Raw genomic sequence first — 27,778 nt, forward strand, 5'->3', positions numbered from 1 at the left:
TTAAAAATACAATTACTTTATTTTCACTTTTTACTTTCCCCAATATTGTATTTGATAGGAATCTTCATCTCTAAAAACACAAAAAATATTTCAAGAAAGCATGTTACATGATAGTACATATAAGCAATAGTTTGGCAGAATTTATCAACTACTTCATACAACCAAAAAACAAATTTTAAAATTCAAAAATAACCATTAGCTTTATTTAACATATGTTACATCTTAGCATTTAAAATATCATGCTCTAGTTAAATATTCCATCAACAACACTGTATACAAATAAAATATTACACAAAATATATTTAAGAAAATGTTTTGGTCTTTGATCTGAACAATAAATAAAAACACAGGCACTTCTACACTGCGACAGGGAAGCGATCACTACCTAGAATAGTTTTGTATAAGCAACATGAAAATATGGCAAGAATAGAATCCTGGAGTTTTAAATTGACAAACCACTTAAAGCATCTGCAACTTCCATTTTTGCACTTCAAGTTCGAAAGTAAGATACACTTTCCTGACACACACTTGAAAATTTATAAATTTATATGAACGGTTGTCAGAGGAGATGCAGTCCTCGGTTGGCCAATATGGAATCACACTTCTTAATTTCAAAATACTAAAATTATGTAACTATTGTGACACCATCTATAAGAAAAATTTAACTGCTTTTCATGACCATAAACCACAAGACAAACTTGATATGTCTTACAGTAATAATTATTTTATAGAATTAACTAATTATAGTAACACAACAAAATACTGACAGGGTGGCAGAAGTCCATTTTCTAAACAAGTTTTAAAATGTATCCACATCTCATAAAAACAATGTAATTCCATTTCACAAAAACCAAGTCATGAACAAAAAAATTGTTGGTAGCTGATAAATTCATAAAACCTTGAATTACAGATAAATCAATTACTATAATGGAAGTAGGAACATTCTCACATAGAACAAACAAAAAAAACCTTAAATAGTCAAATTGTAGAAACATGATTCAGATGAGAATAGAGCACAAATTAGAAAATAATGACCACTAGGCCCGTAGAAAAGATTAGAATCAATCTCCTGCCATATCCTCCATAAAAATTGTCATCTGCTTTCCCTCATCACAAAAGTACCAAATTGAAGGGCTCGGAGGCCTTCAAATGGATACTACTTATAAAGGCAATTCTGATGGTTTAACATACAAATTACCTAATGTGAAAATACAATATGGAAACTAGTCCACATAGGCCTTTCTATGCAAAATTTAGCTTGTATATATTTTAGCATTTTAAATGAGCACTTTGCAACCTCAACCAAATATCAATCATCTCTTGAGGTTTTCTACTATGCACTAACATCAAATCTATGTAGGAACAAATGTTATTCCTGTTTTTCTCTTCGATATCAAATGTCCTAAAGCCTTTGTGTTTTTCTGGAACAAGGCCGAGTTTCTGAAGGCACATTCCAGTATAAACATCATCGATGGGGTAAAGATGGACCCGGTCAGTGACACTGTACAGCCTCAGAGCCAAGTGGCCGGAGTAGAGGAAGCCACCACCCCCTGCGTAAGGTGGGTACACCCCAGAATAAACAACTTCTGGGATGTAGTACTTCAGTTTCTTATCCCGGTGGGGCCCAGCATTGTGGATCACATCACCTATAAACAAATCTTCAGCTTTGCTCTTGGATAAGCTATTCAAGTAATTTAGGATGTGATGGGTATTCACAAAAACATCATCATCGCCCTTGAAAACAAACTCCGCATCTGGGCAGGAAGTGCTCACCCACCTGAGAAACAGCACTTCCTTCAGAGATAAGTTGAAGGAAGTGTCCCTGTAGTTCCATATAAGAATGTCCTGGTGCTTCTCACTCTCGAATTTCAGCATATCTGAAAGGTCTGGATGGTTGTCCTCTGGGGGGGTCTGGCCCAGCAAGAAGACGCGCACCACAGTCTGATTCCCCACATTGGTTTCTCTGCCCCAGGATTCCCGAATTGCTTGCCTTCTGGCAAAATGTGGAGTGAGGGACTTAATTGCCAGCAATAAGAAGGGTTTCTTTGCACATTTGTTTGGTTGATCTATAATCAGTGAATAATTTCGACATCTCAAATATAGCAGAAAGTCTTTAAATCTGTCTGGTAAATTGTCAAAATCCGTTATAAGTGAGGGGACCCTCAGGTCAGGTTCACAGTAATTTAGATGGCTTATATTTGAAGGCCCACAGCCATCCCCTGTCTGATTGGCCAGCATGCTCAAAATGGGATTGTACCGCTTGTTCAGCTTTTCTTGTTCTCTGTTCCAGTATGCCTGTGGAGGACTAGAGACTTTCCAGAACTTTTCTTTGGGTACTATTACTTCCCCTTTTCCATTTTTTTCTTGGCTACTGCTTTTGGAGACTTCCACAATCAAATAAATGAAGACATTTGCCATCATCAGGATACCCAACAACTTTATTCTTCGACGTCCAACACTCATTTCTCATATCTGGAATAAAAAAAAATTACATAATTACTTATTGGCATTCACATATACTTTTTACTTGCTTTTTTGTCTCTCCAAAAAGAGATTAGAGCAAGGACTTTAGTCTTGTTGGTTCTGGTTCAAATCATGGTCCTTCTCTAGCTTTGCTATCTTTCAAGTGGTATAACTGATAAATGGTCTCACTTGTTCCATTTACAAAGTTAGGCAAACCCACTTCCTACAGTGGCTAGGATAAATGTTATTTTATACAATGCTTTTAAAATTGTGCCTGGCAAATAACAGCTAACAGCACTGATGCTTTAGACTCCTGAGGAACTGAGGCAAGGATTACTAAATAACCTCACGAAAGTTAAACTTCTTCACTTACAAAGATACCTCCAAATTAGTATTTTGCAGACTGATTTGCTTACAATTCATAATAAAAAATGTGTTTTATAGTGTGATCCAATCAATCTATGCACATGCATACACATAACACAGTACAAGTGTCACATCAAACAGCTGCATGTCATTTACTCTAGGCCTATTATATTTCATTTTTAAAAATTGCTAGTTTTATTTTTTTTTAAATATTTATTTATTTTTATTTATTACATTTATTTATTGTGTGTGTGGCCAGCTCAGCCCACCAGGGGGCGGGTCTGGCTGGCATGTGGTGCTGGGGATCGAACCGCGGTCCCTGTGCTTTGCCAAGCTTGTTTCAAGTAGGTGCTTTAGACCACTGAGCCATCTCTCCAGCCCCAAAAATTGCTAGTTTTAAACCTGAATTATTTTGCAACTCTCTATTTTATAGATGAGGAAACTAAGGAAGAGGACGTAAAGATGCTTACTCAGTGTGCAGGGCTAGGAAGCAAAGACAACATTAACCCCCCTGTGTATTCAGAGAGAGACTTTTAACAGCTTTATCCTAATAACCAAAATCTGCGAACAACAGAAGAATGGTCACTTAATTTTTGTGTATTCACAACGGACTGCTCACCAGGACTGAAAAGAAAAATTGTTATTATCAGCAATATGTTACAACCAAACTCCAAATTGCAATTTACATTAGCTTCAAGAGTAGGCAAAATTAGCTTGTCATGTGCCTGAGGCAGGACAGTGGAGGGCTCAACAGGCTCCCGGGTCCTAGGCCAGACTGGGCAGTGGTAGGACGGAGGGGACTTGAGAGCAGCACTTGAAGGACGCAATGAAGAATCCATCCCTTCTTAATCTAGGTTGCAGCGGGACCCTGACAGATGAGCATGCTGGGAGTATCTGTGTGGCTAAACGAGTCCTAGCTGCCCTCAGACCTCCTGCAGAGTCTGGACTCATCAAGAGATGTGATGCCATTGGATGGCAGCACAAGAAATGGTGGCTTAATGACTCCCAGTGGCTTCTCCACAGCCTTCCTTCTTTAGGGATTCAGTCCTACGTGTCAAATTTCTTATAAAACCAACACAGTTCCAGTTAGACCATTCATCTGATGTACACTGAGCATTTTACAATTTACAGGAGTCCCTCGCTATTTTGCAGACTGTTTTACGGGTCTTCAAAAAATATCATTCTGAATTATTTATCACAGATTTGGGATTTTGCAGTACTATACAGTATACATATGTTGCTAAAATTACGTAGGCTTACGAGTTTAGAAAATGGCTAAGAACATTAGAAGTATTTTTAAAAGTGTGGGAAGAGTTTATAAAGCCTTAAAATATATATATAAATACTAAAATAAATATAACATCACTATGCTGATTTTCGCTTATCATGGGAGTGTCTGGAACATAACCTCCAGGGTAAGGGAGAGACCACTGTATTTTAGAGGAATTTGTTTTCTAACCATCCTATCAGGATATTAATAGGAAAAGATCACATTTTGAGGCAGCTCTAGGTCAATTTGTTCGTAGTTTTATGTTCAATAAATCTGTGTGGGCAGAAAAAGAGCGTAGATAAAAGTGAGCCATTGCCCCCCACATCCAAAGGCAATAAGCGCTAGGGGTTCGGCAAAGGCCAGGAGGCACTTTCTGGGTACCAAATGTATTGTGCATACACTGATCTGCATAAGGGCTTCGTGGATGAGTATGTCTGTCAAGATCTCAACTGTGTATGGTAAAAAGAAAAAGAAATGACATTTCAGCAAATTATGAAAGAATTTCAGGCTGTAGGCAACACAATAACAAAGAGTAAGGACATGACTGTTAGAAACACCTCCCAGATTCTAATACTACTGAAACGGGCGACCTCACAGGAGCTATTCAGCCAAACCTGACATCAAAAGGCTAAAACAGCAATCAATATACTATACAATATCCTATGAAGACCAGAAGGATTTTCTTATCAGGTCTGTGAGACAACAGGGAACTTAATCCTCAGGTTTATTCTCATTTTATACTTAAGGTAACACATCAGAGAAATCAGGGCAGAGCTGAAATCCAAGGCTGTGGGATTCCAATGGCAACTAGTTTTCTCCAACTCTAAAACAAACTTGTCTATTTTAATCAACAGCAGTATTTACCTTTTAAAAATAGAAGTGGATTTTTTAAGTTCACTGGGTTATAACAAATATCTAAGTGGAAGAGTATTTTCATGCAGAGAATGCTGTGAAACTACATGCTGGGCCATTCCATCAGATCAACAGGAATTCACAGCTATTTTGTGATTGTTGTTATTATTATTGGTATATTATTACTATTATCATTATACAAATCAGGGCCACTCTACCACTGGGCTATCTCCTCAGTTTTTTTTTTTTTTTCTTTAATTCTGATTAATGAACTTACTAAATTGCCTAGGTGGGACTCCAACTTGTGATCCTGTTCCTCTTGCTTCAGATTTCAAGAGTGCTGGGATTACACGTGTGTACCACTGTGTGCCCTTCTTTTGTCTTTTAGTCTATTAGTAAATCTTAATCTACTGACTTGTATTCACTATTGCTCAGGGCTGGGGATACAGCTCAGCAGCACAGCACCTGCCTGAGAAATGCAAGGTCCTGAGTTGGATTCCCACACCCAATAAATATAGATAGATAGCTATCACTATTGCTCAACAGCTCCAACTATCAGCATATAGATAGCCCCTGCAGTCAAGACCTCCATGATCAATGATCAAAAATATAAGGGGACAGGCAGATAGCTCAGTAGAACAAGCGCTTGCCTGGCAAGCACATGGGCCTGAGTTCGATCCCCAGCTCTGCCAAAAAAAAAAAAAAAAAAAAAAAAAAGGAAAGAAAAAGATTGTACTGTACTAAACAGGTATAGACATTCCCCTTTGTCATTCTTCCCTAATGCAGTAATTATTTACATAGCATTTGCATTATATTACATATTAATAATCTTTCTATGATTTAAGGGAAATGGGAGGATGTGCATGAGTTATATGCAAATACTATACAAGAGACTTGAGCACCCATGGATTCTGGACAGATTCTGATGGATAACTATAAGGGGGTTGTTTTGTTATTTTACTGTATTTTTTTTATGAGACAGACTCTCACTCCAATGCCCTGGGTGGTCCCAAATTCCTGGACTCAAGCAATCCTGCCTCAGCTTCCCAAGCAGCTGGGACTATACAAGTGTGCCACCAGCCTTGGCTTGTTTGCTTTTCCTTTTTAAAACCAGTCCCTGAGCCCAACCACCAACTCTGTGAAACCCAGAACATCTAGAAAGCTTGGCAGGTAAGAAAGGGATAAGGGGGCTCTCAGTTCACCTAAGCAAGCATCCTCCTGCTACCACTCCATGTCCCCACTCCCCATCCCCTCAGCATCAGCAAGAGAAATGGCCCTTCTTTTTTTTTTTTTTTTTTTTGCAGAACCAGGGATTGAACTCAGGCCCTTGCGCTTAGCAGGGAAGCGCTTATTCTACTGAGCCATCTCCCCAGCCCCTGAAACAGCCCTTCTTATGCTTCCCTCCAAAGAAAAGCCCACAAGACATTTCTTACTCCTTAACTGGAGTTTAAAATACTTCAAGTTACTCAGCCTAATTTATTTCCAACCATCCACACCTAAATTTCAGATCCATACCCTCCTTTGGTCAGCTCCCGTCAGCAAAATTTTATGAGCTCCCTGAAGGTCTGAGTATGGTACATCTCAGACAACCTTAAGCACTTTGCTATGGGCTTCACTTGCATGATATGCAAAACAAAGTATTTGCACTGATTTACAAATATATTCACAAATTTGCAATATATTTGTAAGAATGTCAATAAAGTGCCTGTCATTTCCCTTAGAATATAACAGAAACATTTAAGATTTTTAAAAAAAATTTTAGATTTGAGATAAAATATTTCTCACAAATAAAATGGTTCTAAGTTAGGACAACCCTCCTAACACATAAGCAACCCTTGACATTGAACTGCTGACCTCTAGGTCTTGGTACATTCACAGGCTGAAAGAAGGCAACAAGGAAAAATATGAGGACAAATGAAAAACTATGAGGGAAAAAGCCTTAGAAAGGTACCTGGCAAAAACCAGCATACTCTATGAAGAACATAAATTTCAGGTTGGTACAGGAATTTAGACACCAATAAACTATTACTGAAACTGCCAGAGTAAAAAAAAAGATGACAGCTTACAGAAGAAAAAATGGGGATGGGGCTTTCGGAGCTCAATTAAAGGAAAAGCAGTGTGAACAACACAAAAATGGCTACAGATACATTATCAGGTTCTGCATGCAGGTTACAGAGGAAGCCAGGGGTATCTGGAATCCAGACATAACCACATGAAGTTCCCATCATCAAAGCATCGAACCTTTTTTCTTTTTTTGAGACTATTCTGAGGAATATATCAAGCTTGCTTTGCTGACCCTAGTCAAAATTTCCAAATTAAAAAAAAAAGACTTCCAAATTCAGGCTCTTATTTCCCCAGTCAAGAGGCTGGCAAGATACAGCCCCCACATCATCACCCTATCACAGGAGTTAAGCATTGAGTATGGCATTGATGAGACACAACTGGCTCTCGACCCAGGGCTTTCCATGTTTTCCTATTTCTGCATAGCAAACCACTCTTACAACCTGACCCAGGTTTATAGTGAAGTCTCTGGGGCTCACGAGAACTGAGAAGACCGCTAGGAGTGGGATTAGGCATACCTGAGTCTTCACAGAAAGAGAAAGGGCAACATCGTCTAGCTCCTGCCCTTGAGAAAAGGGGCCAGCTTTTCCTAGCAGAGCTGACACTTGTCTAAAAGTTGTTTTGTAGCAAACTGGTTAAGAGTATTCCAAACCTATCTGAGGATGAATGGGAAGACACTAGGATTCTCAGATGCATTTTCCACCAGGCTAGATGTTATCTTTCACATGTGACTTGGACACAGACTTGCATGAGAACTGACTCTAGATACTTGTACTGAACTGAAGTTCATGAAAATATCTGTGGGAAAAAGTATCTTACTAAATATTCCCATTGCAGCCATAAAACCCAACTCTGTCCTTTTCTGTGCAGGAAGTTACAATGCTTAAGAAGAATTTGAGGAAGAATTACTTACTCCAAAGCTGGGCAAAATGGCAAAAACCTTCTCTTGTAAAACACAGAATATTTAGCATAACAGAAACAGGAGGAAAATCCCATATACAAAACAAAGAATTGCTTTGCATTTAACTGCCTACAATATTTCAGTTGATTTTGTTTAACAAAAAAACTACCTCCTTTATTTTGCAACTAAAATATTTAGAAAGGCAGTGTGGAAACAGGAAAGTGTTAGCTGAAAATGGATTTCAAAATACCTACACTTAAGCTATGTGACTATCCAGATAAAATGCCACAAGCAATAGAACTGCTTTGCTCAGGCAGCAGGACAGTTCCTCCATGAAGCCTTCACTGCACAACTGAGCGGCAGACTCGGGAAGCTGGACAACCATGCGCTCCGCTGCTGGCCTCCCATCCCACCTGTGCGGAGTGGCACAGCCTCACCTCTGCCCACTCGCTGGGGCTGACCCCAGTGGTGGCTCTGCCATTACTTTCCTTCGCCTCATATCATCTAGGAAGGACTCTTAGATGCCACAGAGAAATGTAGACACAGCTGCTGAACCTTAATAAATATGTACCAAGCATCTGCTGTCTCTCTATACACCCCTCATTTTGCAGATGAGGAAACTGAGGCATAAGGAATGACTGAATTTGCCCAAGGTCACACAGATGGTAAATGGCAGAGCCAGGATTCAAACAACCAACACGGTTCCAGCATTCAAGTGAATGCTGCCGCACAGGATTATGACAAAAGGAACCAAAGAGTGTTAGTTTTATGTTCAGTGGTTAATCTTCTTAGAGTAATTTAGTAAAAGCTTTGTATTTATACATTTTAACCCACAAAACTGTCATGAGTCAATAATCAAACATGGGTACAAGGTGGAGTCATGTGTGATGCCTACTGAATTATTACACAGGCAAAGTGCAGTCCCTGTTCATCTCTCCTCTCCTTCCTTAGGGAAAATGAGAATCTCACTTCCTAGAGAGTTAAGTCACGGAGTCACTTGAGCCCAGGCTGTCTGGCTGGGGTGGTTGCACTCTGCCCTGGAAATGGGGAACAATTATGAAACAGTGAGACATAGCGGTGACACCAGCAGACTTCTCTATGACAGCAGGGAAGCCAATTTCTCAAAATTTTAAGTTTCTTGACTAAGAGGCTGATTTTATTTTTTGCACCCACACAAAACCATGGTTGTCAAAGACAATAATTTTTCTATTTTCCCACTTTCCCTTAACTGGCAGCTGAGATTTTAATTCTCCCAGGCCTGACAATCCAGAGGAAATGACCAACCAATGTTAACACATTCTGTTGGCTTCACTCAAGCCAAAAGTAAAGGCTATCATCAATGACTGAGAACACTGCAGACTCAGTTTTCTTTAAGAGTCCAAACTACTGAAACAATTCCAAGTTCACTCATGGACCCCTAGACTAGGAACCACTGAAGATGACCCTAAAAGGTTCCTTCCAGTTCTGCAAGCTTCCACAGCATGGTAAAGAGCTGCCAGCAGGTATGTGAAAATGGCCCTCACTCACATGGGACTGAGGTAGGAACCAGCCTTCCCAACCAGGGAAGGGCTCAGGCAAGGCACAGGTGCTCAAGAACAGCCAACCTGGGACAAATGCATTTGCAACACATCCAAGCCAGACCTAAATAAAGCTTGTGCTAAGTTGGCTGCATCACCCAATAGCAAAGTGTTGTGATTGGGATCTGAAATGTTCCCCCACAAAGACCTGTGAGCCCAAACTATATCTCCCTCCCTTTAAATTGATTTATCTCAGGTAGTTGTTACAGTGATGGAAATCTGATTAACACACAAGGTTAATGATAAAAAGGAAGGACTTCTTGTAATCAGGAACTAAAATGACCAGTCATCCAGAGCCAACTCAATCTAAGCTCGTGATTCAACCCTAGCAGAATCTGAGTTAGCAGCCTCAGGGGCAGGGGTGTGGCCCTTTTTCCTGCTAACCTATAATAAGGTCCTCCAATAGAGGAGTCCTGGCCCACTGCCATTGGGTGATCGCCCTCAACCTGTACATCCTTGTGCCACCCCTGCTGACAGCTGGGGAGTGTGACTTCCCCACACCTTCATCTCCCAGACCCAGCCATCTGTTGCTTGCTCCTTGGCAGCCTCCTCCAGGCTCGGTGCAGACAGAGAGACACTGTGCCACTAAGTGGTTCTGGGGGAGAGCCCAGCTCCCGGCGCTGTGGCAGATGGCAGCAAACAAGGCCGTAAGTACAGTGGCACAGTGGGGCCAGGAGGGTCAGCCCATACTCTGCACTCATCCTTAATGGCAGCAAGAGGCCTGGCCTCAGCTTGCCAAGCACAGGGCACAGGGCCCAGCCCTCCTTACCCCCTCCTCAGGGTCAGGCTAGGTTTGGAAGATTGTCTGCCTCTGCTTTCTGCTCTGTAAGTCACAGGACCACTACAGGCTACATTTAAGGAGTTTGGTTCCTCATCATTAGTTTTACTCTTCATGTTTGAAATTAAAGGAGAGAAAGTAACTTCTAATGAATCTATTCACCTACACATCCCCACAGGCAACATGGATCAAAGGGTCTGGAGGCCATGTTCCGGTCCCCATTAACAACCCCTCTAAAATCCACTGTGGCCAATTTGCTCAAATGGTAAATTATTCAAAGTAAGATTATCACAGGGTTAGCACTTACCTAGTATGTGCAAGGCCCTGGTTTTGACTGCCTGCTACACAACAATAACAAAAAACTTGTAAATTAATCACTGGATTTATTCTTCAAATAAACATGTAAAGAACTTTCACAAAAGGAGGAGGAAATGATACAGGGCCGGAAATGATAAAGTCATCTCACCTTGCCTTTAGTAAAACTGAAAAGGGTTTTAGATTCTCAATGGAAAGATTATATAATCTAAAAACAAGGTTTACAGATGTTTTTCTTCAGGGGTTCTACTTTTTCTACCACTTACTGACAAATTTCTCAAGCTGTTTTTCCTTGTTTCTTTTCTCTCAAAATCTATCCACTGCTAGAAACATTTCCAAAAGGAGCCCATAGATTTACCCATTGTAATTCTAATAGCTTCTAAATGCCTCTCTCTCTTCGCAGGCCCCCCCCCCCACGGACCGGACCGAGCGAGTTCCAGCGAAGCCTGGCTACCAGAACTGCCGCGCCTTGGCGGGGCCTCTGCTGTGTTGTTGCCTAGAAAAGCACCTCCTTACCTCCCCCAGAGCTCCAGCTCGGAGCCTCACTGCCGCTTTGCTAAGAGAGAAGCTGCCCAAGGAGGTGCCCCAGCCTACTCTTCCCCCTCCCCCAGGAGTGAGTTTCCTCTCCAGGTCAGGTGGCTCATACCCGAGCATGTGCCAGCAAGGCCTTCACTCTGCATCACCATTATAACCCATTAGGTGGCACCTGAAAGGCCCTCAGCACTGCTGAAGAGACAGACAGGTTGGTAATCTGACAGGTTGATAATCTGGTCAAGGTCACTGAGCACCTGCACTAAGTAGCAACTGAATTAACTGAACATACACATCCTTTCTTCAAAAGGATAAGGGAAAATCATCCCTTTATATGTTGGCTGGTGAATTACACATACATATTATATATCTGTTCTCATGTTATTAAGTGCTGTGGGGCAACAGGAAAAACTTAAAAGTCTTCTCTAACCACCAGCATTTTATATAAATCTGGAGTTAATGAAGAAAAGGAATAAAACATGAATGAGTCCTGCCCTGATTGGCAGTGAGACAGTAAAACACATGACAGTCCTTTAGCCGACAAGGGACAAGCATGGGACAAGACAGGATCAGATTGGGGCCTCCACCAGAGCAGATTCAGAAACATGAGAAGCAGGGAGGCCATGGACAAAAAGGCTCTGAGGCCGCAGGGAAAGAGCACGTAAAAGCTAGGGGTGGGCCTCTCTGCTGGCAAGATGAGCCTGACCTGAAACATGCCACTAGACAGTGTATAAGAATGTGTTTCCTTCCTTCGCATCTGTTAAGAAATAAGTGATCGCACACAGAAATGTGAAATAAGAGAGAAATGAAGAACTCCACATTATATGTCTGTGATGACCACAAATACAGTTGCCTTCTCTGTTCATGAGATTTAATTTCTATAAAGCAGATCTTGGACAGACACGGTGGCTCACACCTGTAATCCCTGCACTGGGGAGGCTGAGGCAGGAGTTAGGGGCCAGCCTGGGCTACAAAGTGAGTTCAGGACCAGCCTGAACTGCATAGCAAGACCCTGCTTCAAAAAGACAAAAATAAACAGATAATGAAAATTATGCTAACCTCTAATCAAGGTTTTCCACTCACCTTTACCCTTATTACCCACCAGAAAGGCCAGTCCGATTTAGCTTCTCACTATGCACCCAAATGTGAAGTCACCTACACTGAAAGGAACACTCACCTTAAATCTTTACTGAGAAAGAACATTCCTTATTTTACTTTGTATGTCTTTACATAGACTTTCTTCTGGATTTTTCTACTCTAGGTGCCTTTTGCCCATTTTTCCACATCAGGATGTTCTCATCTCATTTAATATTCATAACAAGCTCAAAAATCTTAAGCAACTAGTCTGAGGTTACAGAGCTAATCCTGGTGAGACTAGAGTTTGGACTCTGGATCTGACTAGAGTCTAAACTCTGACATGTTCTACCACCACATTCTTGCCCAAACAGAATTTTGAGAATTCCCAAATAAAATCATACTTTTCCCCTTGTTTTTTAGAGACAAAGTCTTGCAATACAGTTCACACCTGCCTTGAACTCACTATGTAGCACAAGCTGGCCTTAAACTCCTGGTGATCCTCCTGCCTCACCCTGAGAACTGGCATTACAAGAGTGTTCCCACCACATTCAGTTTAAACCACACTTTAAAAAAAGATAACTGAATTTAAGTCATTGCATTTATGGATAATCAGGAAAACATAAACAATTCCAAGGAAACCCTGAGGGACTGAAAACTAAATGGAAAAAAGCACCCAGTAATGGTGGCACATGCTTGTAATCCCAGAACTGGGGAGGCTGAGGCAGGTGATCACCACATGTTCAAGGCTAGCCAGAGCTACACAGGCATTCAAAGCCTGCCTGAAATACCTAGCGAGACTTTTGTCTCAAAAGCAAACATGTGGGGCCAGGGAGATGGCTCAGTGGAATAAGCGCTTCCCTGGCAAGCGGTAGGGCCTGAGTTCAATCCCCGGTTGGAAAAAAAAAAAAAAAGCAGCAAACATGGGAAGAAGAGCACAGGAATAATGTAGACAAAGTAACTGGCTGGGAAATTCTCCTGGCTTGAGGTGCCCCAAGGTCCTGGTCCTTCTGTATCATGGTAAAACCCCTGTAGATGTGTTTCATGACTCATGAATGACTGATTAGTGAGTTATTTATTCATGCTAAAGAATGAGAGATTTCCAGCTTAAAATAGCCTCTTCACAAATATGGCCAGGTAAAGCCCTCTGTCAGAGCTGTTTACAGAGAAGAAGTTGACCTCCCACGCCCTCCAGCACCACAGCCTGTGGGAATGAACTCAGCTGGTCCTTTTGACCTGGCCTAAACACTCTGGCTCTCCCCATCTGAAAGAACAACCTATAAAAGGTGATGGAAGGAAAAAAAAACAAACAAACAAAAAACTGCTAGCCGCAATCTCTACCATCTCACTCTCTTGCTTTTCCAACAGGTACACAGACATTCCATACTTGATCACACCTTATTACCAGGAAAAAAGCAAAAGTTTCTTTGCCAGAGCCTTAAAGATCATCTGGGCCTACTACCTCATTTATAGAACAGGAGACAAAGCCCCAGAGACAAGAGCCTGTCCCTGAGGCTACCCATGGTGGAGAGAACTAGGATTGCTACTTCCTATGTGTACTGTGAGGCCAGCAATGAGAATTATTGTAAGGAAGTCTTCCAGCTTTCAATTCTAGGACATCAGCGTAAGAAACAAAAAAGCCCCATTCCTCCCACCAGACCTCTGGGGCTTGAGCTGCCTTTAGTACTTCCTTCTCACTCTTAAAACACCTCACCCACAGTTATCTGACTTACCTCTGACTCGTCTGACACATCAAGAGCCTGGGAGCCCAGCTGTACCAACAGGCAATAAAGATGAGGGCAAGGAAGACATAAAAGGTGAGGGGCAATAAGGGAAGGAGCATCTAACTCCTTTCTTATTGTGTGATCTTGGTCAGGAGTCTAACAATGCTCAGAGCAATCATTCTCGAATAATCAGACAGAGAAGCCCTCACATTTCCAGCACCCCCAGGTCCCTGGCTACCTGATGGTCCCAGTCATGCTTCTCTCTATGGTCATTTTCCAATTCCTGGGTGCTCCTCTCTGCACCTCACCCACCACAACAGCCCTGGCCAGTACACTGTCTCAACCATCTCAGGAAACAGCCACAAACAATTAGATAAATCTATAAACACACATATGCCCAGGGGATGAGGAAGGGAGGAAGAAGGCAATTAAAAATTAATAAAAATGCACAAGCATAAATTACAGTACTGGACTAGAAACATAATCCTATTATATAAACTAAGTTATCAAACTGACCTTGTGTAATTGCTTCTAGAAATAAGTAGGTCATCAGCCCTGGCTTGGCATCTTAACATACAGAGATGGCATGGGGGAGGGTGATTTGGGGTCTCTTGTTGGGCTACTCACATTTATAGACACATACACAGAAATGCTGGTAAAATCAATTAAGAAATATGTTTATGCCAATATTAGATAAGTGATTACAAAGTAAGATGCATAAAAAATTCAATGACCTATTAGGCAAATTAACTCACCTAAAATTCTTAAGACTGATTTTCAAAATTACATCATTCACCACTACTTAGCTCTATAGGCTTTGTGATAACACAAACAGAAATTCTGAATCATAAAACAATCACTTTAAATGTTTAAGCACCTGGGCAATCAATTTAATCCACCAAGTTCCATGGTATAATCATGCACTCTACAGAGAAACTCAATTCAACCACGATTCTCCCCAATTTTATTAAACTGTATTTGTCAATTCGTTTTTTGGCAGAACCGGGGATGTGAACTCAGGCCCCTGCGCTTGCCAGGGAAGTGCTTATTTTACTGAGCCATCTCCTCGGCCCCTGTATTTGTCAATTCTTATCCTCCATGAAATACATTTGAGAGTTATCTCCATAATTACCTCATACTACACATTTGTATTTATTTCCCTTCAAAAATAAAAAAAAACATAGCCTCCCAAAATCAGGGAAACATTGTGTGAACACACTACAATTTGGGGTGGCACAGACCACAGTAGGAACTACCTTCTGCAACTTCAATAAATATTTAAATTTATACCAGTGACAGTCATTGTATTTAGGTACCATAACTTAATAAATGGTCCTGGGAAGCCTCAGCTCCTTGGCTGTTAAGATTAAGGTTTTTGTCACAGTGAAGGAGACATCAAAGAATGTAAGGAACCACACTTTCAGACCCAGTCCTCCTCAACTTACCCGTTTGGTGTCTCTTAGAAGAGCAGCCCTGAGACAGCTGCCTGACCATCTTCCAAACAGGCATAGAAATCACAGAACAGAGACTGTGGGTGTAGCTCAGTGGTAGAACATGTGCTTAACATAATGTGAGATTCTGGGTCTAACGTTTGAGATACTGCAAACAACCAAGTTGTTCGCTGGTGCAGACATTTTTCTACATAACTGGCAGTTGCAGAGAATTGGTTTTGAAGATTTTTAAGTAACGTATTAAGAAGAACCAACAAGGGGCTGGTGAGATGGCTCAGTGGTCTAAAGCACCTACTTAGAACAAACTTAGCAAAGCATAGGGAATGCAGTTCAATCCCCCAGTACCACATGCCAGCCAGTCCCGCCCCTTAGTGGGCTGAGCTGGCCACACACACACACACACACACACACACACATAATAAATAAAAGAAGAATCAACAGGAAGGTGGGTGAAGGGTCTGACCCTTGAAGAGGATAAGAAATGGGGTTGAGGACCACCTATAACAAGCTAACTTAGCAATCCACACACACTTTGTCCCTACCCATTTCCTGGTGTTTTGTCCATATTCCAGAATTGAACGTACAGCCCTGGAAACTGGTCACTAAGGTAACCTCATTTTACAGAGAAGTGAGCTGGCTCCCAGGACCAGAAACTTGTTCCTAGAGAGTAAAAGAGAAGAGGAACAAAGCAGGAACCCAGATGCTCCCTCTCGAATGAAGCTGGTGCCTGGGATGATGGGGTGGGGAAGATCACATCCTTGTCCTCGCTGTGCTCTCACAAAGAACTGATGCTAGGGGCCAGTGAGATAGCTCAGCAGACTAAAGCACTGCGGTTCAATCCCCAGCACCACATGGGACCCTAAGGTTGCTCAAACACATCAAACAGCTTCCTCACCCCTCTTTCCCAGCTCTCATTTCTTTATATCTTTTGTGCCTCTATGCCCTTTCTCAAATGTTGGTTAAATTTCATCTAGTTAAGTGGTATGTGTTTGAGAAATATCTGTAAATTTTTAAAATTAAAATCATCTGGATTTGAATATACACATGAAGAATGAGCAAGAAGGATGATCACAAGCTTGAGACCAGCCTAAGTACATAGCAAGACCATCTCAAAAAAAAAAAAAAAAAAAAAAAAAACCAAAACAAAAAAACAAACAACAACAACAACAAAAAACCAGCACTGCTTAGGCAAGTGCAGGGACCAGGGTTTGATCTCTGGCACTACATGCCATGCTGGCCCCGCCCCCTGGGCACACTGAGTCTGGGTGTGGTGGTGCGCACCTGTAATCCCAGCTCTGGGAAGGCTGAAAACAGGAGAATCACTATGAGTTTGAGCTGCGGAATGAAACCCTGCACAAAATACAACAAAACAAAACAAAACTTAAAAAAAAATCTAAATGTGTAACATCCTCAAAACAGTGACTTTTTGGCCTTTTCTTCCCAGTGTCCCAGAGAAGAGTAGAGAAGTCCTAGAGAAGGGTAGAGAAGTCACTTAATCCCTTTCCCAAAGACTCATAGTTACAGAGGTGAAACAGTAACTCAGCTCCCTCTGGCTGCTTGCCAAGAAAACTGCTTGTTGCCAAAACAAAAGAGATTTGTTGTTTACTGGACACTTGGGCACAGGGCTGAGCAGCTTTGGAAATCAGCCTCTTTTACTAAGCAATTTAAATCAGCTCAGTTTTCCGTCTGTCTATGAATGGTAGTGTCACACACCAAAAGCCAAAGCAGCCACCATCCCTCCTTACATGCCCATGCCGGCTGCTGGACATTGCTCATCCTGAGGGACCAGCCCTCCCCTGTGCTCCCAGCCTCTAGCACCTCTACACAGATGGCCCCGCCCCACTGGGTGCTCATTCCTCACCCTCTGGCAGGGTGTGACAGCTGCCTGGCCACAAAAGCTGGGGGTGGAATAGGCAAGTCATCAGTGAAGCCACCAAAGGCTACCTGAGACTTCACTGTACCATTCTCTATGCTGCACTGTTTTGAAAATTTCTATCACGAAGCTTTTTTTTTTTTTTTTTTAAATAACAGGATCCATCAGAACCTTCAGGAACAGGAACAGAACTTCAAAAAGAAACACTCAGTTAAAAATAGGAGCATTCATGAGAGATATTTTAAGTTCATTTGAGGAAAATAAGTCCTTATGTGGTGAAAGAAAAAAAAAGCAAAGTGGCTGCATCTCATTTAAAGAATAAACGCTAGAAAAGTGCCCTGTGAACAAGCTTCAAATTCAATCATCAAATAATAAATGTAAAAATACACCCCATTAGTTTTAGATGTCAAACACTGTCGTCCCGCAGTATCCATGCCAGGACCCTTGAAGAGAACAAACCTCACAGATGCTCAAGTCCTCCATACACAAAGGTACAGTATTTGCTCCCAAAGCATCCGCCCCTATTTTATCTCCAGACTCCTTATAATATCTAACACAATGCCGATGCCAATTAGGTTGTTGCTATGCTGTATTTTAAAGTTTGCATTATTTTTACTGTCACCTATTTTTTTCTGAATAGTTTCCATTCTCAGTGGAATTCTCAAAAGCAAAAGTTGCAGGTATGGGAGGACTGACCATATTTAGGTGGACAGCATTTATAACAAACCACCTTTGACCCTTTCGGTGTTAGACAAATATATCTGGTTTTTAAAACAACACTTACTGATCTGAAGAGCTTTTTTTTTGTTTTGTTTTGTTTTTTTGTTCCTCGAATGCCTTCAGGGCACTTTTGGCCAGCGGGAGAGTTGGGAGGTTCGAACTCGAGCAACCTGAGGCTGACAGCTTTGTGGAAGCAGCCACTTAAAGGCCTGAGCTAGGGCCAGGCCCCCTGAAGAGCTTTAAAAAAGGCACAATTATGTTACTCCCTTATCAGGACACAATAAAGTATTTCTAAAAAGCATTTAGATGTTAAGTGCTTTTCAAAGAAAATAAATGATACAAAAATTCTGAACTACAAATTACAAGCTGCAGCAAGTTCATGATGGTTCATAAAAAATACCCTGCTAGAGCATTAACACCCTCAGATTCACATAAAAAAAAAAACCTATGAAGGTGACTGCGTGGGTTTTATCCCATTAGATGGGAGGGCATTCAAGCTAACTAAGTTGCCATGGTTACCAACCTACCTGATATCAGCTCTGGAACCAAAACCCCCTCCAATATCTCCGTATCAGGAGCACCTCCCTACCCCAGGGTCCCTTGCCTTCCACCCTCACCTCAACTCAATGACTGATAGTGCCAACCCTTGTACAGTAATATCTCCACTCTCCTCCACGGCCAAGCACTCCCCCTATGGCTGTGGTCCCACAGCCTTCTTGTGTCCTTTGTTCTGCCTTGACCTTCTCCATCCCCTTCACCTTTTAAAGCTCTCTCCTGACTTTTCAGGGCACCAATTCTTACTGCTGGTCATCAACTCTCCCTAGCTCAAGTTAAGGGCTGCCCAAGTCTCCTGCTGGACCTTTCCTCACCTATCCCTGTCCCCCAGACCCTCTTAGCCACCAGCAGATCCCAATGGCCCATATGTAAAGATTCCCCAAGGCACCTGTGCCTATAGCTCCCTCCACCCTGTCCTTTACTGCTTTCCAAATCTCATTCCAAACTCACCCTGAAGCATTTTATTTTTTACCTCTTTCAAATAAAGCACAGGCACATTAATTCTGTACCATACCCGCTTTGTGTCTGAGAGATGGATGAGGTGGTCTAGTACAACAAGTATTAGGCATCTACTAAAATCCAGGCAGTGTTTAAAACTGACAACCAAAAATGAAGTTATATGATCAGCTATTGTAAGGTCGCTAAGTGCAAGACAAAATACACAGCACAAAACAGGGAATAAGGCTGCAGCTGCATTAACCCGGGATCAGTGAAAGAGGCAGATGACCACACCTGGCAGAGGGAGGAGCTGGCAAAAGGTCATAGGCAAGGAGAACTGGCCAAGAGGGGAGAAAAGAGGTAGCAGGTCACCATCTTCTCCTTGGTAACAAATACATTTTGGCTGTATCTTCAAGATGACAAGGGACAAGGGCCAGCCAGATAGCTCAGTGGACTAAAGCACCTGCTTAGGTAGAGCACAGTGGCCAGGGCTCAATCTCCAGCAAGCATGCCATCCCGCCCCTGGGGCATACTGAGAGGATTGAGACTGGGCACAGTGGTGCACACTTGTAATCCCAGTGCTTGGGAGGCTGAATACAGGAGAATCACTATGAATCCAATCTATATAGTGAGACCCTGTGGATCCTATAGACTCTGTCTTAAAAAAAAAAAAAAAAAAGTCAGGGGAAATAGAAAAGCCATCTGGAGTAATCTGAGTTGTTAAGGAATCTCTTCAGCTTCTTTCTAAGAAGAGATGGGGAAGAAGCAGGTTTGGCAAAAAGGAAGCAGAGCACCCATACTGGACTTAAAATGATCCGGGCCTCTGATCAGCACAGCCTCTCAGACTCAAGTTCATTTTCCTCAATGCAAACTTGACCATAACATGCCACTCACCTTACCCTCGTAATAGCAAGAACTTTTGTGGGGGGTGAAGGGGCACAGCACTGGGAATTGAACCCAGGGTCTGCTACATGCCTGCACAATAGGCAAGCATTTGTAGGACTGCAATGTATCCTAAGCCCCAACTCACTCTCTCTCTCTCTCTCTCTCTCTCTCTCTCTCTCTCTCTCTCTCTCTTTTTTTTCCTTTTTTGAGACAAAGTTTTGCTATGTAGTTTAGGCCTTGAACTCACTATGTAGCCCAGGTGGGCCTTGAACTAGCAGTGTTTTTTCCTGCTTCAGTCTCTCCAGTGCTGGGATTACAGGCCTGTGCCACCACACCCAGCCAGCCCTTAAATTTTATTCTGAAATAAGGTTTCTTTGTTGCCCATCCAGTCTGTACCTCCCAAGCGCCTGGGATTACAGAGGTATGCCACCATATCCACCTGCAAGAACTTTTAATGGCTCCCAACTACCTCTGTAAGCATCATGTCTCTGCACGCCACTGAGGCTGTGACCTACTACCTCCTCCACAGGACCTGCATTCCAAACCTATGGGATCCTCCTCCAAGATCCTTTTATAGGATCCTCTATTTGCTGTTAACCACCTCTGCCTTCACTTCTCTGCTCCCAAAATGTCATTTGTTCATCTTTCAAGGCTAAGCCCACATGGCACTTCCTTAAAAGCCTTTCCTGGCTGCCCCCAACACTCCCTTGCTCACAACTCTAATGAAACACTTGCCAATTCCTGTATCTACCAGAACCAACTCCATCAGAATAACAAAGAGATTGCACCTGTAAATACATGGGCAGAGCACACCACCAGGCAAGCACTGGGTGTTCACTCAGTGCCTGCTGACTACTCAACAGTCCTCTCACCACCATCTTGGTGACTTAATGGGAAAGATTCAAGAGCAGGATTCCCTCCCAGTGGCTATAATCTAGAGGTTCCATCACCAGAGTCTCCCTCTAGATTACTGGACTGTGTTCCCAAAATTCATTACAAAAGGAAAACATCCTTTAAAAAGAGTGACTAAGAAGGAAAAACAGGGCAAGGGATATAGCTCAGTGGCATAAGCACCTGCTGGAGGTGGTGACAAAAGAGCCAGGTGCAGGGTTCATGCTTGTTATCTCAGCACTTGAGAGCCTAAGGCAGGATGACCACAGTGAGGGGCCAGCCTGGGCTATGTAGTGAGTCCAGGGCCATAGTGAGACCCTCTCTCAAAAAGAAAAGTACCACCAAGTTATATTTAAAGAACTATTCCCTCCACCACTACCCCCTGCCCCCCCCAAAAAAAGATCTGAAACACACTGGGAAGATGAAGCTACTGAATACATAATACCACTTATAGTGGCTAGGGAGATAGCTCAGTAGAATAAGCCTTGCTTCCTGAGTTCAATCCCCGGAACCATAAAAAAAAAAAAAAAAAAAAAAAAAAAAACATTTACAAAGATACAAAAGTTAAAAATGTTTCAAATGGTTTGTCTGAAGCATGCAATTAAAACAAGTGGTTCTGGGCTTTCACTTCTGAATTGGTTTTAAAAGCATAAAACAGTAGATATTGTTCTGTGCATACTGAGTACTTACTGATGATTCTGATTTAAACTAAATTCTCCCGTGCACTTCAGAATAAAGTGCAGGCCAAGGCTCATCACCACACCCTTCTGTAAATTAGCTCATATCACACAGGTGACCAAATATCTCTGTATGGGACATTTCAATGACTGTTATTAGGGAGGAAAACAAAATAATAGGAAATCAGCCAGGTGTGGAAGCACACACCTGTAATCCCAGAACTTGGGAGAATGAGGCAGGAGGATTACTGCCAAATGGAAGCAAGCCTGGGCTACAAAGTCAGTTCAAGACCAGCCTTAACTACACAGCAAGACAAGACCTTGTCTCAAAGATAGACACCAGCTATCAACACATATTATATAGTGTCTTTAAGTTAATGCCACATCAGCAAAGTGTTGAATCAAAAGATTTGGTTACTAACCTTTAATAATAGACCTACTTTTATAACGAGCAAGCATTTGATTATTATTTATTTAATTATTTATTTTGAGACAGGGTCTCACTATGTAGTTCAGGCTGGCCTTGAACTAACAGCAATCTTCTTGTCTCAGTCTCCCTGCTTCAGTCTCCTGAGTGCTGGGATTATAGATGCTACCACATCTAGCTAATAACGGAACATTTGAACAGATAATATTATTACTTAGTTATCACCTTTTTAACCAAACAACAGGAAGAGAATCTGCACATCAGAACAGTGTTAGGTATTTTAGGTATACCATTCACAACCATTTTTCCCCAGCAAATCTATGGATAAGGCTTTATCTCCTTCATTTCACAGTGAGAAAACTGCGATCTAGAGAATCTAAGTAGCTTGTCCACAGTAATGCAGCGAATGGCAGAAAAGAACTCAAGCCTAGGTCTATTTCACAAGTTGACTACACACTGTATGATTCTCCCATTCTTATCAAAGTTAGGAACAAGCAAAATCAAGCCACAATGTTATGCCACATCTATGATGATAACATAAGAATACCAGTTCCCTGCAGGGAGTAGGTAGTGACTAGAGAGCAGAGCAGGAACCTTCTGGAGCAGTATGTTTCCTTCTTTATCTGGACAGTGTAAACACATACAGGAGTTCACTTAGTTCATTTTGCAGTGGTACTGTATGCAGTGGTACTTAATTTTAAAGACTCCAGTCAACTTCAAGTTCATGTTCATAACCATTAAACCACACTAGCCACTGACAGGACTTAGCCACACTCTGGAATTGATTCCCTTACATAGTCAATTAAAAAAAAATATTCTGATAAGCAGTGTACATATTAATCACATCAGAGTGGAGACATCTAAACAATAACCATGGTTTAAAATGCCACAGAATGAAAAGTAGAAAGTATCAATTTCCTGGCTACTGGGAATTTCCCCTCTGCTGCTACAGCAGAACTTTTTAAAAAAAGTTAAACTGTGCTACAAGGGAATGTTTATAGAACAGAGAAAATAATTTATAGCAAAGCTCTTAGACTCATCTACAGAAATGCTGAAAGCTAAAATAACAAAAATGTTTCAAAATCTACATAACTTTATCAATGCTGATTCTTAAAAGTTTGAGTTTTGTTACAGAAATTAAGTCAACCCAAGACAAAAAAGCCGATGAGCAAAGACCATGAGGATTAAAGGCAGTGAAAACCTCAACTCACAGTTTAAAAGACTAGAAATCTTGGTACAAGTAAGTTTTTCTAGCAGTAAAGTAACTGGCAAACAAATTCTCCACCAAATAGCAAGTTCTCACTACAGCTTTGCAGTCCCATCACCTGGGCCATGATGAAATCATTACATCAAATCTCTCATAACCTCCCCCCCCCCCCCCGCAGCACACACATCTTATCCAAACAGTAATTGCCTCTCCTGAGAGAGGAATATATTTCTTCCTATAACTGTGGAGATATATATGGCAAGGGTGTACCAATAGTTATCCCATCTTAGAGGGGGCAAAAAAAACAGTGAGGTCCACAGCTGTTGGTGTTAGGTGCAGTCATCTTTCCTGGATGCTTTTGATTATGCAGCCAGTAAATATTTACCACTTTTAAATGACCAAAGCTTAGTTTAATTTTCAGTTTAAACTTTGACACACACCAAAAAGATACAAGGTAACTAAAAGAAATAACATTAACTCTAGGCAGGCAGACACACAGGAGACAGAGAATACTTCAATATTGGTAATTTATGCACCACCAGCGGCAGTGTTGCAATGGATTATATAATCAATTATTATTCTAGTTTCAAGATTCAGTATTAATAAGGCTATTTTCATTTAGCAATATTTGAAGACTGTCAGAACTAAAACTAACCCCCCAAAAAATTAGAGTATTATGTCTATTAAGTTAGAAAAAATTAAAGGCATTGACTCTGAGTACTTCAGAAATGGGTCAGTATTCCTAAACTTTGCCGTTTTTTATTTAAAAGGTATTAGAAAATATTAAAAATTAATCCTTTGAGAAACAAATAACTTATCTTCTAGTCCCTCCTTTAGCTGAAAAAGCCCCACATATTTCTACCTAGAACATACTAAACTTTCTCTTTTTTTTTTCTTTTTTTCGGAACCGGGGATTGAACTCAGACACTTGGGCTTGCCAGGCAAGCGCTTATTCTACTGAGCCATCTCCCTGGCCCCCATACTAAACTTTCTCCAACAATGCATCAAGTACATACATGTAAGGTGATTTCTGTTTGGATCTTTCTGTTTCTTAATATGACTCTTAAAAAAAAAACCACACATTTGAGGAAACAGTAAAAAAAGAATCAACCATGAATTATCAGTTGTACTTTCCTATTTTTAGCATAACTGTAGTACATTACAACTACAGAAATCGAAGCCATGTTTTTAAAATGAAATCTTCAAAACTACAAGCTTATACATCCTGTCCTCCTCTAGAGGCCCAGAGGAAAAAACAAAACAAAAAAACTACCAGTTTTACAACAAGCAAACTATATTCACATTTCTTAAAAGACTACTTCATTCCTTGAATTTTAAAAAACTGTTTCATCTGCCAAATTTTGCAGATTTAGGACTCATAAATCTAAAGGGGTTCCCACTATATTGATTACAGCCATGATCAATCCTCATGAGCCACTTAACACTTCTTGAAGTCATCCAATCTGTCCTCAAAACAATCTCATGAAGCAGACACTACCACTTCCAAAACCAGGCATGAATAAAATGAGTCTCAGGTGAAAAACTGCATCAGGTCGTGGCAGAGTCAAGACCAATGGGGGAGGGGGTGGCGAGGCTCTCATGAAATCAATGGAGAATGAGTGCATTCGTCTGCACAAGAAACCAAACTAAAAAGTAACCCCTTGCTGCAGGAAGAGTTCCATGGGAAGAAGCAATATTCCACACTAAAAAAAAAAAAAAAGCTTCAAACAGAAGATCTAATAATAAACACATTTGTAAGGGCTGGGCAGGCCAGAAAAGGTTATTCAAGCAGAGTTCTTTCTACACAGAGCCTGGACTTCTCTGGTCTTAAAATCTAATCTGGTTTTAAGAGCACACAGGCTAGCCCCAAAGCCCCAAATTCCACCAGGTTTAACCTCTATTCAAAAGAAACAGAACTGAGAGCTGGGTTAGTAGGAAGTGAGCGGCCGGCCCCGGCGGTCCTCTTTCCTGCTCAGCTGTCAGATCAGCATGGATGAGACCCAGAGACCACAGGAGAGCTCCAGACTGGACTTGACCCGGGTTTCCGCCTTCCTAGTATCGGTCCTAGCCTTGTGACCACCTCGTTAACCAACCCTTCATCTCCCGAGGCACAAATAATTACACTGGAAGAATTTGTTATAACAAGTAGAAGCCCATATTCCCCAACTGGCTCCGCAACCAGAAAGGCTAGACTCCCACAGGGAGGGGCTGGAGAATCTAGTTTTAATTGTTCTAAACAGTCTACGAAGTTGGGGAGGGTGAAATGGTCTTGTGGGGAAGTATGGGACCAAGACAAACCATCCTTGTTTTAGGCAAGAGAAATCCTACTTGCCAAGCCAGATTATAAATGTATGTATTGTATTATTTTTGAAGATGATCTTTCACTCTCTGGCTCTGGTAGGAGAGACCAGACTGGGCCCCTCCACCTGACAAGGTGATGAGAAGGTGGGTTCCGGCAGCTTCCCAGGTCAGAGAGTAAAATGTAGGGGTCTGGAAATTCACAAGGTGACGCGGTTTCGCTGCCTCGGGAAAGGTCCTTCCTCCATCCCGCAGGCTCCAGACCTGCGCGGCGGGCTCCGCGACCCCTACGCCCACCGCGCGTGGGGTTCTGCGGGGACCTGCTCCTCGCGCCTGCCGACCTGGCCGCCCCCAACATCTCGGGCTTGCAGCCTGGTTAATCATTCAATGTAAGCTGTGTGGAATATTTTTTAGAGGTCAAAGCGAAAGGTTCTCCCTAAGTTTCGTAGAAACCGGTCTTTGGGGATCTAGAGGTAGCAGTGCAGGAGGTGGGGGTGGGGCGCGGCTCGCAGAACACCTGATCTCCCCATGCGGCACCGGAGCCCGGCGCAGTGCGAGGGTGGGGTGCGGGGATGCGGGCGAGAATTCGCACACGGCCCCCTCCCCAAAACGCCAGCGCGCCGCGACCAGGACGCTCGGCCCCAGCTGCCCCTTACCAAAGCCCCTTCCCACATCACCCGAGCTCGGAATCCCCGGAAGTTGGGGTGCGGCAGGAAACGGGACGGTCCCCGGGCCCCAGGGAGTGGGTGTGGAGTAGGGCCAGCGGCTCCGGGGCCCGCGGCTGGGGTTTCGTTCCCACTCTCGGGAGGCGCGAGAGCGTGAATCCGGCAGAAGCCACCCAGAAGCGGGCTCCACGCCGGGCGCCCGGACGCGGACGGAACTGGAGAGGGGTTCGGGGGCGCGCGGAGGCGGCGGCGCGGGGCGGGTGGAGGGTGCGGTAGGGAGGGTGGGGGTTCCCGCCGCCTCAGGCCCTACCTTGTCGAGGAGCAGCTCCAGCACGGCGGGGCGGGGACGGGAGACTGCGGCCGCATCCACGTCCCAGCCGCTCCGCGCGGCTCAGCCCGGCGACTGGCACCGCTCACGCTCCATGCGCCGCGCCTGGCGGAACGGCTCGGCGGGTCGGCGGCGGGCTGGGCTCGGGCTGGCCTCCCGCACTTGTTGCCGCCGCCGCAGCTGCGCCTCACTCCCGGCTCAGGCTCTCCGCGCCGCCGCCGGTCCCGCCCCCGCCCGACGCACCAATCAGGCCCGGCTCCTGCCTTGACGTCACCGTCCAGCCTGGCCGCGCACCGCCCAGTGCCGCAAGTTTTGGGATGGTCCGGCTCCGGCTGCCAGGCCCGTGGGCTCGGGTATTTACCCGGGCTCTGGTTTTCCTTGGCTTCCGGGAACCTCTGGCCCCTGCCTACACCTGGAAAGAGAAAGATTAAACTAGGTGAGAACAGTGGACCCCTAGGAAGTAGACTTCCCCGCAAAAGCAGGGCAGCTGGAGAGTGGAAGACCGGCTCGCTCTGGTCCAGCCCGCGTCCCTTTGGACAGAAGCCCGCCCCGCGGGCCAGGCAAGGCTGGGGAGCGCGGTACCCCGCTTGGTGAGGACTCCAGGACCTTTCCTGGCCGGAGCCAGGCTATGACGGGGCCGAAACGGATCCCGGCCACTTCTCAGTGCTGGGTCGGGGTGAGAAGCTTGGAGAAAGGAAGGAAAGCCAGGGCTGAGGGGGACCTGACCGCTCTCCCTGCCCTCCCACCTACAGCCACCTCCTACATGTCTAAGCCACTGCTGCTGGATCTTAGGGTCTCCCGTCCAAAACATGGGATCCGGGAGCGTTGGTTCTTCTCGAACCTCTCCCTCTTCCCCCAAGCCTCAGGAAGTCGAAAATGCAAGGTGCCAGGCGCTGGGAACACGCGCCTGGCCCCGGGTCGGAGCTGACAGCTGGACGCAGCCCGGTGGCTGAACGCTGACCCCTTGCGACACTGCAGGGCTCCATGGGCTGGGAGGGGCTGCGCCGACAACAGCTAGCCACCGGACCCGGCGCGCCCTCCTGGTCCAGCACCCCTTCCTGCTCACCGAGCACTATTAGCCAAGATTAGCCTTAGCCGCTGATGGCACCACTTTGGGGCCCCCAGGTAAACCCGGAGCTACCAGATGGAGAAGTTCCTCAGGTTAGGCCCAGCTCAGCCAGCAAGGGCAATGAGCACTCCTTGGGGAAAAAAGGCTCCACCCAAGGCACACCTGTAACCTACCCCTTTGCCAGGTTCTTATCTCTCTGGTTTTAAAAAACGAGCTGTTCTAGATAATTGTACTGAAGAATTAAGAACACTTCAGCCCACTATTTGCGTTTGAAGGCAAGCAGAGATGGAGTTAGGTAAGGAAAAGGAATTATTAGTATCATAACTTCTGAGCCCAGCTCACCCAAGATCATACAAACATTTTTGGTTTTTTTTTTTTTTTT

At 43.4% G+C, this 27,778-nt stretch overlaps 1 protein-coding gene across 1 annotated transcript; it reads right to left on the reverse strand.

Moving 5' to 3' along the window:
- B3gnt2 (UDP-GlcNAc:betaGal beta-1,3-N-acetylglucosaminyltransferase 2) lies at positions 1-26,511 on the reverse strand. Its single transcript, XM_004636171.3, has 2 exons — positions 26,310-26,511; positions 1-2,472 (listed from the first exon to the last, which is right to left on the reverse strand). The coding sequence occupies exon 2, from the start codon at positions 2,461-2,463 to the stop codon at positions 1,270-1,272; it is 1,194 nt and encodes a 397-aa protein (XP_004636228.1). The 5' UTR covers positions 2,464-2,472; positions 26,310-26,511; the 3' UTR covers positions 1-1,269.
- Positions 26,512-27,778: the final 1,267 nt, after the last annotated feature.

This window comes from Octodon degus, unplaced genomic scaffold (genome assembly GCF_000260255.1).
Source record: "Octodon degus isolate 3935 unplaced genomic scaffold, OctDeg1.0 scaffold00078, whole genome shotgun sequence".
Classification (NCBI taxonomy): domain Eukaryota; kingdom Metazoa; phylum Chordata; class Mammalia; order Rodentia; family Octodontidae; genus Octodon; species Octodon degus.